Source organism: Pithys albifrons, chromosome 7, assembly GCF_047495875.1.
Source record: "Pithys albifrons albifrons isolate INPA30051 chromosome 7, PitAlb_v1, whole genome shotgun sequence".
Classification (NCBI taxonomy): Eukaryota; Metazoa; Chordata; class Aves; order Passeriformes; family Thamnophilidae; genus Pithys; species Pithys albifrons.
The window spans coordinates 47,182,614-47,198,733 of record NC_092464.1 but is presented as its reverse complement, the minus strand read 5'-3'; the positions used below and the strand labels follow the sequence as shown (position 1 = coordinate 47,198,733).

At 36.5% G+C, this 16,120-nt stretch overlaps 1 protein-coding gene across 1 annotated transcript in view; it reads left to right on the top strand.

Moving 5' to 3' along the window:
• DPY19L1 (dpy-19 like C-mannosyltransferase 1) overlaps window positions 1-16,120 on the top strand; it is a 43,713-nt gene that overhangs the window by 2,711 nt on the left and 24,882 nt on the right. Inside the window, exons 3-8 of the mRNA XM_071561401.1 lie at window positions 3,634-3,658; window positions 4,173-4,260; window positions 4,912-5,049; window positions 10,087-10,207; window positions 11,809-11,902; window positions 14,116-14,173. Of these exons, the coding sequence (XP_071417502.1) occupies window positions 3,634-3,658; window positions 4,173-4,260; window positions 4,912-5,049; window positions 10,087-10,207; window positions 11,809-11,902; window positions 14,116-14,173 (524 nt within the window). The remainder of the gene's footprint in view (window positions 1-3,633; window positions 3,659-4,172; window positions 4,261-4,911; window positions 5,050-10,086; window positions 10,208-11,808; window positions 11,903-14,115; window positions 14,174-16,120) is intronic.

Here is a 16,120-nt window from a genome sequence, read left to right as displayed (position 1 = left end):
GCAGAAGTAGTCCATGCTTGCAGGTTCCTCATTGTTTCCAGTTTTGCTCTATTCCTACCTTGTCACTTTGTGGGTATTTGCAAAGTGTTAATCAGTTTCTTGTATGCTTCACATGCTGTTGGATTACAGTATCCCAGCATTTGTTGTTCTCTTGGTAAATAAAACCAAAGAATGGCTTTATTCTTCAGTATTTAATTCCCAGAATTAGAATCCTTTTTAGATGCCATTCATATTGCTTTTCTTAGATCAGCACACAGGCAAAAATAGGAAATCTATCAGATTTTACATAATAGCCCTAGTCTGCAAAAATCTTATCATATGCTTTGCTTTTAGGGATTCTTGGGTTGGGTGAGAAAATGGCACCTGCAAGTTCAAGTACACAGTAGCTGTGTAAGTGTTTGTAGCAGTAGGACTGTAGTATTCCCTACCTGTCCTCTCCTTCATTCCCTCCCCAGTAAGGACATTAATGGATCAAAGGATGGTAATTTAAGAGAGCTGATCTGAATGTTTTCCATCAGAAACTAGATTAATGCAGTGTGTTGAAAAATGCCAATTTGGACTCATAGTGGAAGTCTATGAATTAAGCCCATTGTCTCTTGAAATGTGAGTAATCACATTAATTGCTGTGTGATTATAAAAGGTCTTAATTTGTACTTACCATAGAGTGATATTGTGAATTTTTGTAAAAAATGGATATGAAATTCTCCAAAATAACTATGAATGTATTTACTCTTACTGCATTGACTTTAAATGAAACATTTACTGAAGGGAAGAATAAGAATGAAAGATATTGTTTTCTCTATGAAATAAATGATATGTTTGAAAGTGAAATGTAATTTCCATATTAATAGATAATTTATTTGCAATAATAAAATCTTGCATATTTGGCTTATTTGGATCCACATGAATTTGAGATAATGAACACTATTGGTAGCTAATATGCATTTGACTTTATTGTATATTCTTACCTAACTTGTAATCCATTTTAATTTTTTTTTCATTTTTTATAACTGGGGTGTGTGGGTAGATGTGAATGTATTTCAGCATCTAATCTTGTGGGGGTCTTAGGAATGTTGCTGAGAAATGAAATAAGGCCTTGTGCCAATGTGCAATTATTACTCAATAAGTAATAACTAAGAAAGATACGGACTGCTCTGTTTCTTTCCATACAATTTCTGCAAAACATGTTTTTCTTCTGGAATATGGTTTGCTGCATTGCTGATACAGCTAATGTGCTTACCCGCAATTCCATGTCAGATCAATATCTGCTCTTCTGAAAAAGAAATTTGCATCTTTCCATGAGAACTAATGTAAGTGTCCTTAGTATAAAAAGCTCCTGAACCTTTCTGAAGACATTAAGTTCTGCTTACACTGAGCAATTCTTTGGTGGTTTTTTTCTAGAAAGTATACATAAAAATGTGAAGTTTTAAGTAAAAGTTTGAGCTCTTCTTTTTCTAACTGGAATCTAAGCTTGTCTTTGAAAAAATTGCTTCAGGGACCAAAGAGTGTAAAAGTCTTAATCAGGTTTTGGTGTGTTATTGTACAACCTCAACTACTATGGGGAGGTAAATGTTAAATTGTACAGGCAGATAGTTTAGAATTTTTTTTCTCCTTAGGTAAATATTTTCTTTTTTTTAGTTATTATTTTTATTTTTTGTCTTGTCCAGCTTTACCCTGCACATCTTTACATATAAAACTTCAATTTTAAAATCAGGTCATAATACAACAGACTTCATTTATGACACTTGTGGTGACAATGATAACAAGTACTGCCAGCAGCAGCACTTCCAGGCTTTGTGCTGGAGGAATATCTGGCTTGGGTGTATATACTGGGACATGGACTGTACATTAAGTCCACTCCCATTCCAGAGAAATACAGTGCTTTTACAAAGGTGTTTTTCTTTCTTTTGTTCCTGCTGCTTTGCAGAATCAGTCTGAACACACATGCATTCACTAACTCTCTGAGTATATTCCGCATCAACGTGCAGGTGTTGCTGTGTGTTTTGCCAGTTTGACCCATGTGACCAATTTGGCCCATTCCAGGTGGCCACAGAAGCAGGGGCTGTGCCCAATGCTATGAATGGGGGGGATGTGTGTGCAGGTCAGCACCCTGGAGAGGGACACAGTGCTCAGCACCTTTCTGACCCCAGCAGGTTGTAAGCAGGGTTGTCCTCCCCACTTTCTCTCTGCTCCCTGTAGCCTGCATGAATGAGGGCCTCCATTAACCATAAAGGTATGGATTGAAGACAGCTAGCCTACCAGACCTTTCTGTGGCAGGCAGCCACTCTGTGCCTAGAGGGTAACCAAGACACCTTCAGTTTAGGAGGAGTACTGTGGTCCTTCTAAATGCCTTCCCTTTATCCCTCATTCATGCTGGCTTTGCTTCCGTGGTGAGCTCTGCATATGTTGTCAATGCTGCCCAAACAGTATGGAGTGGTTTCTGCCTTCTGTGGATCTTGTCATGCTCGAGAGGTCAGAGACCCAGACTGTTAACCCACTGCTTTGTCATCATTTGTCTTTTCCCTTTGTCCCTCAGGTTACCTCCCTTGTTCTGTTCTTGTGTCGACAGTCTTTGAATGAACAAGTGGAATGTTACTGCATGCAGAGTCTATCTTTTTTAGCAATTATAATCTCAATTATATTTGTGTTGGTTGTCACGGTCCATTTGGATTTCTCATATTTATAGCACAATGCAGTCTGTAAATTAAAGTTTATTTAATGAGCTCATTGGGAAAGAAAACAAACGAACATGACAAACAAGGGCTCAGTCCACTTTGTAGAGAGTAGTCTTACATGGCAATTCACTAACTCATCACTTAAAGCATGGTTTTGAACTGACAAGTTCTCTAATTCACAACTCAACTTGAAATTTCTAACTTGTGCACCTCTGAGCAAAATAATGACCCAGATGATGGTGGAAGCGTTCATTGTGCCTTTTCCATCACTCTTCAGGTGTCCCCTGTATCACACCAGGAAGCACGAAAGCCTCACCAGTCCAGCTGCTGCTGGATCTGCTTCAAAACCTTTTTGGCTAAGCTTCCAGCTTGGAAGTTTGGTCTGTACCATTTCCATTAGTTAGCAGTTTCTGAAGAAACTGCCAGACAATCAGTAGGCAAGGATTGTGGCTGCAGGTGATAATGTCTATATGGCAACCATAGGCCCTTCCTGGCCACCAGGTCCTGCTTGTTGCCCTTGCTTTGACTCAGCAGCACTTGCTTGTAACATACATCAAGCATGGATTGGGTGTTAGTGGCAATCTGAGCAGGAGTTGAATGAACTGTTGCAGGAAGGTGTCTTAAAAATGCTAAAAGTATTTATGCTTATATAAAAAAAAAGCTTGTAATTCAGTTTTGTTGTTGATAGCCGTAATGTGTGCATTGGATGCTGGTGGTCCAACTTGAGTGATGCAGGATATAGGTGGAAACATTTTCTGTTGCTGAATACCACAGCATAATTTCAGATTTTCAAAGACTTGGCCATGAAAGTTAATTCAGATGTTTCTATTCTTCTGTTCCTCTGGAGTCTTGAGTACTTCTGTGCATCTGTGAAACAGTACTGTAATTACTTCAGTGAACATGATTTTATGTTCAGTTATTTATTTGAGTAACTTCACACCTTTTGTTTCCTTTACAGCTGCTTTTGCAGGAATCCTACATTGGTAAGGTTAAATTTATTGCTTGAGGGTAACACGGTATTTTTAAATATTAAAAATGCAATTTTTACTTATTTTTAGACAAGATATTGGGTTAATTTATATTTAGATCTTGCCTCTCAAAACTAATTTGTCTGTGAGCTGAATAATTCTGTTCTTGTGAAGCTGATGTGACGGGTTTCTTAAGCCTCTGTTCAGAGAAGAGTGAAGCCTGCATTTCAGGTAGAAAATTGTTGCTTAATCCTTAAGTGCCTGCACTTAAATTAAAATACCTTACAATATTACAGCATTATAGTATTATAACTAATACCATGATAGAATCTAATAAGTACTCTATGGTTTCATATTTTTTCAGTTTAAAATTATCTGAGTAGAGGAGAATATTGGTATAATAGAAGTAAATTAAAATATCAGTTCATAAGTAAACTTTGGGTCTTCATTCAGTGTTCCTTGTTATCTATGACTTAGTACAGATTCTAAGCCTCTTTATTCAGTTTTAATTATTATTATTTTTTAACAGGTGTCACATAACAGCTCTTTTTGAAAATGACCGTCATTTTTCTCATCTGTCAACGCTAGAAAGAGAAATGGCTTTTCGCACAGAAATGGTTAGATTATGTTTCAGTGCCTGGAAAACTTCTGTCTGTAATGTGATCATGGGCTTTCTAAAATTTCATAATGTGTTCTGGATAAGTAAATATATTGATCTCTTACCACTGACATGCATTACAGTTTTACGTACAGAGTATTTGTTTGTCTTGTAGTTCATCACTATGACTGTATCACTTCACAGTTCACTTGAAGTGTAATTTAAGAATAGGATTCTAGAGGATACAAAATACAAAACTCTGCAAGTACCTTATACTGTGCTTTCAGTTTTAGTCTTGTTATGCAGCCTTTTTTCTAAGAAATTTATTTATTAAGAAATGTTGGCAAATATATATATAAATACATACATGTACACACACACACCTTTTATCTGCTTTTATTTTGAGAGCTGTGAAATGCTATGCTAGTGCATAGTTAGCAGCCCAAATGAGAGATTTCCAGATATGCTGTGAAACAGGGTGGAAGGAAACCCACATTGCTTGTTTCAGTGGCAGTAATAGAAGAGATTTGAAAAACTGGATAGTCCTCTTGAATAAGTTTGTTCTGTTCATTACATTACAAAGTTTGTTTAAAAATGAAGCTTGTATATGGCCGTTGATGAAGCAGAAGTGACCTTTTCAATTGTAAATAATAACTGTGCTCTCCTGTAGGGTCTTTATTATTCCTACTTCAAGATCATAATTGAGGCACCATCATTCTGGAACGGAGTATGGGCAATTATGAATGACAGACTAACTGAATATCCTTTAGTGATTAACACCTTACAAAGGTTCAATCTTTACCCAGAGGTGAGCTGTGTTTTAAAATTAATACGTTCTGTGAATCTTTGGTTTCTTTAACTTTGACTACAAATTTTTAAGAAATGTTACTCTGGAATATGTGGTTGTAAAAAGACAGTGACTAATGAATTGTTGCTTAAATACTACATTTTAGTTCCAGATTTCAAATGAGAAAGTTACTTCATACATTGTGATCAGTTTTCAGACTTCAAGTGTGTTTAGTCAAATGTAAATGATTTCTAGATCTTATGATTTTGTGCAATCCTAAAGTAGCAGTCCAGTTCTGTACTTCTTGCCATCTTTTGTTCTCTTCACTGAGATCAAGTATGTTGCTGACATTATGTACTTCAGAAAATATGACATATGAAATGTCAGTAGTGTGTGACCATAATGACTTTAGTGATACAGAAAGCAAGAGGTTTAGTGTAGGATGCACAAAACTAACAGAATTAATACATCACAGTTCATTGTGGCCAGAAAATCCATGAGTGGTAAGAGTTTACTGAGATGTTGCACAGGAAATTCCACTGTGGAAGATGGACTGCTGTTGTTCTGTAGGTACTTGATGTTAGACTTGTTACCTTCATAGATTACATTCCTACTCTTCTAAAAAAAACATGTATTTAAGTACAGAAATGTTGGGGTTTCTGTCTCCTACAGTTTTGCCAGTGTGTCTCAAAAATTTTGCAAAGGAAAACTCCCTTGGTTATATTTACGTTTCAGTAACTCCCTGTACCAGCAACAGCTTTTTTTTTGGAGAACCAACTAATAATGGCTGTGATGGTTGAGTTCTAGCATTTATACTCATTCTCCTGATCTGTTGGAGCAGAGCTGCATTCAGGGACTGTATGTGTAAGAGTTCTTGGCATGCATGTATTTGTACAAGTCTCATGCAGTGGTTTCATTTGATTTCTTAATTCCTTGCTCTGGAAGAACTCAATGCTATACAGAGACTGCTTTTGTTGCCATAACAATTGTTTTGGATTTGTTTGGGATTTTTTTTTAACTCCAAAGGGATTGCAATTCAGTTCTAGAATTGCCACATTAGGAACATATGCTTTATTTGAATACTAAAAGTTATTTTCTTTAGCTGAGAAGGATTTATTGACTTCAGCTGTAGTCTGAGTTTCAAAAATCAAAGAGAACTGGTCAAATGAAGTTGTTCTTAAAGAGACATCAGTATCACCATGAAATATGACTAAGTAAAATTAGATGATGAAATCAAAACAAGAGTAATCAGATGTAGTGGCTGACATTCTGTAAGAACATTAGGTTGATAGCTGTGCAAAATGTGTAGGCTTGTCTGTTTATTCAGAGTTTTCTAGGATTATACTGGCTTGTAGGACTTGGTGATAAGGTATGAATTCATTCATCTTTTCTGTGCCTGTGTGGGCATGCAAAGCAGACAAACAGTCTCCTCTGCTCCCTTCAGTCATTTACTGTTTAATATCTAGCCTTTCTGTAAATAGTGTTTTGGGTATTTTTTAATTTCTTGAGTACACTTGTTTCCACATAACTACTTTTATAAAACTGTCAATAGGTGCAACTTGATATTTGATATGTGTTGTCCAGATTTATCTAATTTTACTCATGATTATAATGAGTAATGGGAAGACACTTGTGGATTTATTTGTTGGCAGTGAAATTTTTCTTTCTGATATTCAGTATCCAGTGATGCTTTCGAAAGTGTTTCATTTCCTGTATGATATTTTGGGACTTTTCCAGCTCTTTCAGCCCATTAGTAGCATTAAGGCTGAACTGTAATAAAATGTTTGTTTAGGGGATTTCAAAATTCAATTCATCAAAACCAACATGGAAATCCCATTGCTAAATAGGCTGTTAAACTCATTAGGAAAAGTAAAACAATTAATTTGCAGGTATAGCCAGTACTAGCCATGAAAACTTCAAAACAAGGAGAAAAAACAAAAAGATAAAATGAATCTATAGCAATCACTGCATTGTTTATGTAAATTATGAATATTAGCAGTAAAAGAAGGAACCCTGTGGAAAGCAGAAAGGCAGTCTTTGTACAATGTTATAGTCTCAATTAAGTTGATTTTCTAAGTATTTGCTGTATAGTCAGGTTGTTCTAGTAACTGTGTTGTTTTCATTTCTGATGCAAAATGGCCAAGAGATAATGTGTTAATATCTGTGGTGCAGAGATAATGTGTTAAGTTTGTTCTCTGCCTGTTTCTTGTTATGGAACAGTTGATATTGCAGTGTGTGGCAGTGATAATGAAAATCTGAGTTGAAATGAGGAGTGTTGCAAAGACCCATGTGGATGGCTTTAAAGTGCTCACTCAAAGGCAGTGAGTAAAAGAAATTGACTGTTTTACATGTTCTTTTGCACCAAAGGACTTGGCCTGGTCCACAGAGATCTCCTGGTTCTGAGAGCTAATCTTTTGTTTTCCCAAGTTCTCTATTTCTGCCTCGTCTAATACAGAACAGTAGAAATTCCAGAAACACCATTGTGCTCTAATTGACCTGGCAATTTTGTACTGCTTACTGATTTGCTTCCATTTTTATGCCCATGTTAACTGTTTTGTGTAAAATAGCTTTTAGGAAGAAATGGTTATGTTTTGCATGAAGTAACCTGGTACCTTTTTAGATAGTATTCACTTGTAACATCTGCAGCAGGTACAAACACTTGCAGCATAAAAAAGTGAAGTGATTAAGTTGAGTTGTCTTTGTTTTTTTTGTTGGGTGTTTTTTGTACGACATTGGTTCATCAAGAATGTTTTATGTGCTTAGGTAATGTCAGCCTCAGGGTGGTGATGCAAATATGCTATAGACAGATGTCTCTAAGCTGCCATATGCATTCTATTGATTATGTACAGAGCATATTCAGTGATCAGAAGAAAGATATGGATTTGATTCCCCAGTCCTGCTGATGCCTATCTGGAGATGGGGCAGGTGTCTGGTTCATGTGCACACACGTGCACTAAAGTGTCAGGGCACAGATATTCAGAAAAGCTTCCAGGAATTCAGGATAGCATACTTTGCAAGGCACAATGTTGAGGCAGGGAGCCTTGATCTAGAAATAAGATTTACATTGGGAGCGTGTAAAGGCCACAGATGACGTGAGCCATGATGATTGGAGCCCTGGTATTAAAAGTTAATGAATTTTAGAATAACAAAACAGTTGTGGTTAGAAGGGATGTCTGAAGGTCATCTAGTCTAAACACTCTTCTCAAACTAGGGTGAAGTAGAACAGATTGCTCAGGGTCATCTCCTGTTTCATTTTGAGTATCTCCACCTCTGGGCAGCTTGTTCCAGTGTTTGACCACCATTTTTTCCTGTGTATAAGTGCAATTTTCTGTATTTCAGTTTGTACTTGTCGTCTTTTCTCTTGTCAACAAAAGAGTTTGTCTCGATCATCTTTATTCTATGTCCTTGTCCTGGGCAGCCCAGACCTGACTCAGCACTGGAGATACATTCTTAGCAGTGCTGAATGGAGGGGAAGGGTCAGCTCTTTTGCCCCAGTCACATACAGCCAATGATGTATTTGGCTATTTTTGCAGCAAGGGCTTATTGGTGACTCAAATGCAAATGGCCCACCAGGACCAGCAGGTCCTTTTCTGCAAAACTGCTTTCTAGCTCCCAGCTGTAGTGGTGCACTGTGCTGTTCCTCCCCAGTGTAGTACTTAGCTTTTCCCTTAGACTCCTGTTGCCTCATCTCTCCAGCTTAGAATCATGGAATCAGTTGGGTTGGAAGAGACCTCTGAGATCATCAAGTCCAACCCTTAATCCAACCATTTTGATTACCAGATCATGGCACTCAATGCCACATCTAGTCTCACCTTAAAAACCTCCAGGGTTGGAGAATCCACCACCACCTCTCTGGGCCTAACCACTCTCTCTGTAAAGAATTTCTTCCTGATATCCAACCTAAACCTCCCCTGGCAGAGCTTAAGCCCATGCCCTTGTTGTGCCTCTGAGTGGCAGCACAAGCATCACCCACTCCTTCCCATGTGTATCATGCAAACTTGCTGAGCACATTCTCTTGTACTGTCATCTAGTCTTAATATGTAGAATTTGCACCAGACAAAAATATTCACGGCTGTCCCCTTATCTATCAGTTCAGTCATCTCAGAAGGTTATAAAACTGGGCAGGTGTGATTTTGCCTTTGTAAATCCATGCTGATAGCTTCAGACGTTTTCTGTGTTTCCTTCTTGCCCTTGTTGAAGATAGAAGCAATACAAAGAGTTTTATTAATTGTATGGGGAAAGAAAAGAGAATCATCTTTCTTACACGTGTTTTCTGTGACACAGGGCTGAGACAGCTAATGCTGCAGTGGTGAAACGTATTTTCAGTCTGGGCACCCCTGGGTTATAACTTTGAAAGCAGCTCAACTGGAATGGCCACATTACTCATTTATGAACTCTATAAAGTCAGTTATATCCTGACAGAATAGCTTGGTAATGTTATTAACTAATGACTTTGCTGTAAGACGAGTGGTCATTTTTCTGTGTGTAAAGTACTGATGTTTTCTGTGTCAGGTGTTGAGATTTAATTGGGTGGTTGTTATAAGGACATTACAACCTTTCCATGGAAAATGGAAATGCTGTTTTACATTGCATCTGGCAACCCTTAAATCAAATTTATCAGAGTAAAAAGCCTAAAGATTTTGTCTGTTAATATTCTTGCCAGGTGGAATAAAAATTGTTTTGATGGATTTCATTGGACTAACTGTCCTCTATCAACAAGAACTGAGAGTTTAATATCTGATAAACTTACTTAAAAGTATTCAAATGAGGAACACTCCAGACAATACTGAAATAGATAGGTTGTTGAGTTTTTTTAAATACTGCAGTATGACATTTACTTCTGTTGTAAAGCGGTCATAATATTAGTCTATTAAAGAACACTTGGTCTTTGTTGGATTGGTTTTAGGAAATTATGGTCAAAAATGCTAAGTTTTTGGGATGAATTCCGAGTTTAAGAATAATCCTGGATGAGGGCCTGTTGTCATGGAAGGTTACCTTGGGCATTGAGTTAATCTCAAAAGTTCCTGCTCAGAAACTTCAAATCCTGTTTTCCCCTAGGTGGTCCTGGCCAGCTGGTACCGCACTTATACTGCCATTATGGATTTCCTTGGGGTTTCAACAAAGACATGTTGGACTGTAAACAGAGGAAAAGGGCTTAGTCCTGTTGAAAGCTGTGAGGGTAAGTTGTGTTTTATTCTATTAGTTTCCTGGAAGCATATCATTGTGACTTTATGTATTGCAGAAATAATAGATATTCCTGTGTCACTGTCATGCTTTCTTTTAGCTTAAACCTCAGGTTCACAGCATAAGTGAGAAGCAAGAAAAACAGATACCTTTAAGAACACCAGGGGTGAGAATGTGCTTATTAGATAGCTCCTCCTACCTGTGTTGAATTCCTATACTGCACTTCAAAGCTTCAGTTTTAGTCTCAGCCTTCATAATGTTGGACTGTTAGAGAGAATAAGATGTCCTAAATGTAACTGGAAGCCACAACTCTACATGTATTAAAATTTTGTAGTTTTTGAAGAATCCCAAATACATTCCAAGTTCCTACATTTTAGAATTTACCCTTTGTATTTCCTCCCCTAATTTTTGAGATTTTTTGAGAAATCTTTTGTAGTGATTCTTCTGGGAAGAGTCTTCTTCCTCTCATGACCTACAATTCAACATAAGCATTTCTACTTTATCCCTTGATCTTGATAACCAAATCTTGGACAGTGCTACTTTTTTGTTTGGGTTTTTTTTCCATGTTTGAAATACTGGCTTGTCAAGTCAACATTACACGATAAAAGTACCATACCAAGAAGCACTTTCGAGATGTTCTCCAGTCGGTTAAAGCTGAATGATCGATGGCAGCTTGTGAAGTTGTTTCATTTTATCGTTTCAAATGCCTTTGTGTGATGACAGGTTAGTATTTTTCCTTTGCACAAAGGCTGTAGAAACTTTCTTCAGAGCTTGAATGGTTTGCTTTCTCTAATTTTGTTAGCAGCAATAAACAGTGAATGCAGGTACAACTTTTCATTCCCATTTTTCATAGAAACGAAACCAAACCAACAAAAAGACCAGCTATTGAGACTACCATGTTTGGTGAGCATATCAGCGTGTTACTTTAGAGAACTGTCTTGCTTTATTTTCAGCAATAGCAAATAATCAGTTTTGCTTATGAAACTATGAACTTTTGCTACCATTCTCTAAAATGAATAAGGCTTTTCATGTATTGCTGAAATGATTAGAGCCAGGAGGATTTAAAGAAATAGTGGAAAAGAGAATAACAGCAGAAGCGTGAAAACAGAAGTGTCTGTTAATGAATAAACTGAAAGACGTGCATTACTGGAAAATCTCTTGGCTTATAATGAAACAAAGAAAGCCAAGAGCATTATGCGTGATATGTTTAAAGATGGATTTACTCCTGCAAGAGACGGGAAGTGAGAATCTAGGGAGGAGTAACCTGTTCTAAAAAACTTTATGTAATCAAAATGTAGTCTGTAGAGAATGTTCTTAGTGGTGCTTATGCCTTGTAAACATCACAGGTTTTTCTCTGCAGGTCATTTGTCCCTCTTGGCTTGTTCTGTTGCTGACTGCCCCAGTGCCATCTCTGCCCCTCCTCTTTTTCCTTTTTCAGAGCTGTGATCTTCTGATAGAATCTTCACAACAATGATGATAGAACTTTTTTTTGTTGTCTCTTTCTGTAAACATATTGTGATAGTATATTGATTGTATGATGGTTTATAAACAATACGGCTTTTATATTTGACAACGTGTGTTACTGTTTCTTGTTAGGGTTGGGAGACCCTGCTTCCTTTTATGTTGCTGTGATTTTTCTTTTGAATGGATTAATGATGTCACTGTTCTTCATCTATGGTACATACCTCAGGTAAGGCAGTGAAGACTGAACCATGTAGTTGGTACTAGCTCTCAGTCTTTAGACAGAATTTGAAAATGTGAATGTTATAAATTTTTTATCATGTGTTGATTATTTGTACAGCTGTAGTGCTTTGTCTTACATATATTGTCACGAAAAAATTACTGAAATAGGGAAGCTTTTTGCTTAAAATAAATGATGATGATGGGAAAAAAATGTGGAAAATTTCAGTGAAGTGGTATCTCATTGATACCACCAGATTGTGGATGAAACTATGTGCTATACATGTTTTAAACAGCTTATGCCAGGTTTCCAGGCAAAAGAAACCTCTTAAAATTATCACTGTAATTCATTTTTAAACAAAGTTTCAATGGTGGTGTACTTTTAACAAAGATTTAAGTTTTTCCAATGCTTTGCCTGAAGGCATATTGCATGTCTTTCAGTTTTAACTTAACTGAGAAGGCAAAATATTTTTTAAGATAATGAGTTCTTTTGGTCAACACTTCCCTATTTCTATAAATTTTTGTTTTCAGTGTCCTTAAATTTCAGGAAGTGTAATACACTTTCCATGCAAAAATAGACTCCACATTCAGCAGAAAAACAGAAGTGGAAATACTTCTCTGTTTGCCTCTATTTTCATATGTTGGTTTTGCAAAAAAGCAAATGGCAGCTACATTTTCCTCTCAGAGATGTAGTTGGTTTCCCCCATCATTCATTCTTTGGCTTCACAGTCTAGTGGTTTCTTTTTCCTGTCTCTGAAGCGTGTGCTGATAGTTCAGATAAGGAATAGCACAGGGCAGGCACTGACAGTAGGAAGAGGAAGTTGCCCAGTGCACCTATTGGGTGTTTGGTAGCCAAGCATATGTTTGTATTCCTTAGCATAGGAAAGTAATATCACATGTTTTGAAGAAGTAGGTAAACTTTGAATATTTGTGCAATTCACTTGTAATGTTTCTCTTAAGGGAGGTGTATGGAAGTCAACATTTTATTTATGAATGTCATTGAAAAGTCAGTAAGCTCTTAATTTCTCACTACTTTCTTTAGAAAGCATAGACCTTGAATTTTGTTTGTGTTTTGGGGTGGTTTTTTGCAAATTTTTGCTTTTTTCTATGACTAATATGTTCTTGTAATTTTGCATTTTAGTGTGGAAGCTTCTAGAATTTTTGGAATGTAAGGCTGAGTTTTATGTGCAAGAATGCACAATTCCTGGAGGTTGTTTTAGCACTCAGTCAGTATCTTTAATCCTCGGATTTTGCACCCAGAACCTACTGGTTCTGTTTGATTTGTGTATTAGTCATGGGTGAAGGATCTGAGAGGATCTGAAGGGAGGTTTTTTTGCTTGATTTTTTGTTTGTTTTGGGTTTTTCTTGTTTTTTTTCAAGAATCATAACAGCTGGCTAATGCTTTTGTTTAATAGCAAAAATGGTATATTCTGTTGTTCATAGTAGTAGTGCACTTGTGTCCACAAAAATGTTCCTCACTTTATGTCACAGATGGTGAGTAATTACTAATCTGTTCAAACAAATAGGAACCTTATCTATTGCTGTTTTGTGATGGGATAAATCTAAGTAATACCTTTGGGTCTAGTGTTGACTTCACAGTGCTATTTATTCAATAGGTGAGTTTTATTTGTATGGAAGTGTAAAAATCCTTAAGTCAAGGGCTTAAAAAGCTTCCTCATATTAACAGCTCAGTATTTCACATAAGAACTAAATTGTATCTTGCATTGACTGTATAATGAGTTAATTTTTAAGTATGTTTTTTGAATGTGCTTGATTTGATTACCCTAAATTAATCTTAAGTTCAGACCAAAATTCCCTGTTGGGTGATTGAGCATGTGGACTCTCAAGTCTGCTGCTCAACATCTTAGGGAAGAAGTACTGCATTTAGATTGCTTGGTGTTTAAAAGCACCCAGATGTAATGATCTAAACCAAAGTTTGTGAGGAGTGAAATAACTGTTTTCCAAGTTATTAACATCAAAATTGGTGTTCTGCAGAAAAGAGCTGATGTATGAAGATTGGTCTGCTCTGAAATAAATATTGTCTGACTAACTAGTATATTAATATTGCATGTACTCTGTTGATTGCCTTCCCTTGATGCGTGAAAGCATTCCCCCATTTCCCCAAAATAAACTGAAATGTACAAAAGTCCTGTTTCACATTTTTTAAGCAGCACTGACCATTAGAGGATTCTGCTGTACCTATTTTTCCTGTTCTTTTCACAGTGGGAGTCGTCTAGGAGGCCTTGTTACCGTGATGTGTTTCTTTTTCAATCATGGAGAGGTAGGTCTCCCTCCTCCCCATCCCCTTTTTTTTAATTATTATTGAAGTATAAGCTAATTCCCATTTCATTAAATGTAGTGATGTTGCTCATCTATTAGGCAGTGAATTTAAATAACTTTAATTCAATTTAAATAAATGAGTAAGACATTGAAAGTTAAATAGACTATGACTGGAAAATGTGTAGCACAGTCCAATGTGTCACCTTGGTGCTTAAAATAAAAAATCTGAAAGGAAATATATGGTAAAATGGTCTTGAAATTGAAATCTTAGTAGCACAAGCTTCAAAACATCAGAATACTCTATTTTTGTGCCCATTTCAGTCATAGCCAGGTTTCATGTACCATATGAGCAAGCTTCAGAAAGAATGAGAGTTTTCTTTAAATTGTTATCTATTTTACTGAAAATTCTTGAATATAAAAAAAGCACAAGATAACTTCTGTAGTACTGATACACTGTAGCCAGGATTCACAGAATTTAGAAACAGTGTATGTATATAGGGGATTCTAGCGCTAAAATTGCTTAATAAGATGCATTACAGGAAACGAAAAAAAGGAAACTGTCACTTAAAACGTCTCCCAGTGTTCCCAGTTAATGCTCATCATGTCATTGCTTCATATTTTAGAAGAAAACCCATGGATTTTATTCTGATCCCCTTGGGCAGTGCTTACGTTTTGGGTTGGTTTTTTGTTTCTTATTAGTGCTCTTTTTGTGTATGGAAATGTATATAAATGCATAGGAAACTATCTGCCTTAAAATTTAGCTAAGGGTTGAATTTATGTCTTGTTTTCATATTTTACTTAGCTGAATGTGATAGAGAACACTGACTAGAAAGAATAGGTACTTGCATATAATAGAAAGTAAGCTTTGACAGTTTTATTATAAAACAAAAGTCTACGTGATGAAATAGCTGCTTTATTTTCAAGTTTCATTTGAAGTGTTTTCCTCTAAATATACCACATGAAGAATTTTCACCCATGGATTTTAACTGCCTGGTTGACAATAGGAGTTACTTGCAGAGGGTGCAGTGTTGGATCTCAGCTGGCTCTTTGTGTTTGTACTGTAGCTGCTGAAATAACTCAAGAGTTGTTTGATACTGTTGTGTATATAATTATGGTGGTAATATGTAGTTACATGTATGTAAGTGGTCTGGCTTCACGGTGTGAATACACGTGAATCACATGCTGTGGATGTGCATCTGTGCACACGTGTGTTTGTAAAATACACATAACTCTTCAATATGCCTCTGATCAGGAGCAAATCATCTTGCATGTGGTTCAGCAGTACATACAGTCACTCTACACCAGTTGCTAAAAATTTGCTTTCCTGTTTGGAAAGGATAGGGGTGCATGAGTAAGCCTGATCTGCAAGTCTTGGTGTCTCAGCTCTAATGCTGTGTAAAAGTAGGTATGTGAAAATACCTTCTAGCTTTGAGCTAACAATCCTCAGGCTGTATGTTTTCATTTGTGCTGTGCTTGTGTTTTAATGATTTCAAGCTTAGTAAAATCTGATACACTTATACCTGCAGCAAAGTTAGTTTACAGCCTTGATAAATCATCCAGAGATGATTGAGTTTAGCATTACATTTCAAATACAGAAAAATAGTATGGCCCATGTTAGTTAATCCAATCCACTTTTAAGGTAATGCTTCCTTTTTATGGTTGTATATGCTCATCATTTCTTTCCTGTTTTATCTCTTCCAGTATTGAAAGACTTGGTAAATCAAATGTTGCTGTAGTCTTGAAAAATACTCAAAATGACTACACTGCTTTAGAATAATCATGATTATATTTATTGCTTATAAAGTAAAATCAACTAATCACATCTGTGCATTCAGCTGAGGACAACACATTAGTATATATATTTATGAAAGCTTTATTTTAATGATAATTGGTGCAGCTTTCACAAAGAGTGCTTCTAGACAGTAAGGACTGTTATTAATTTGATGGG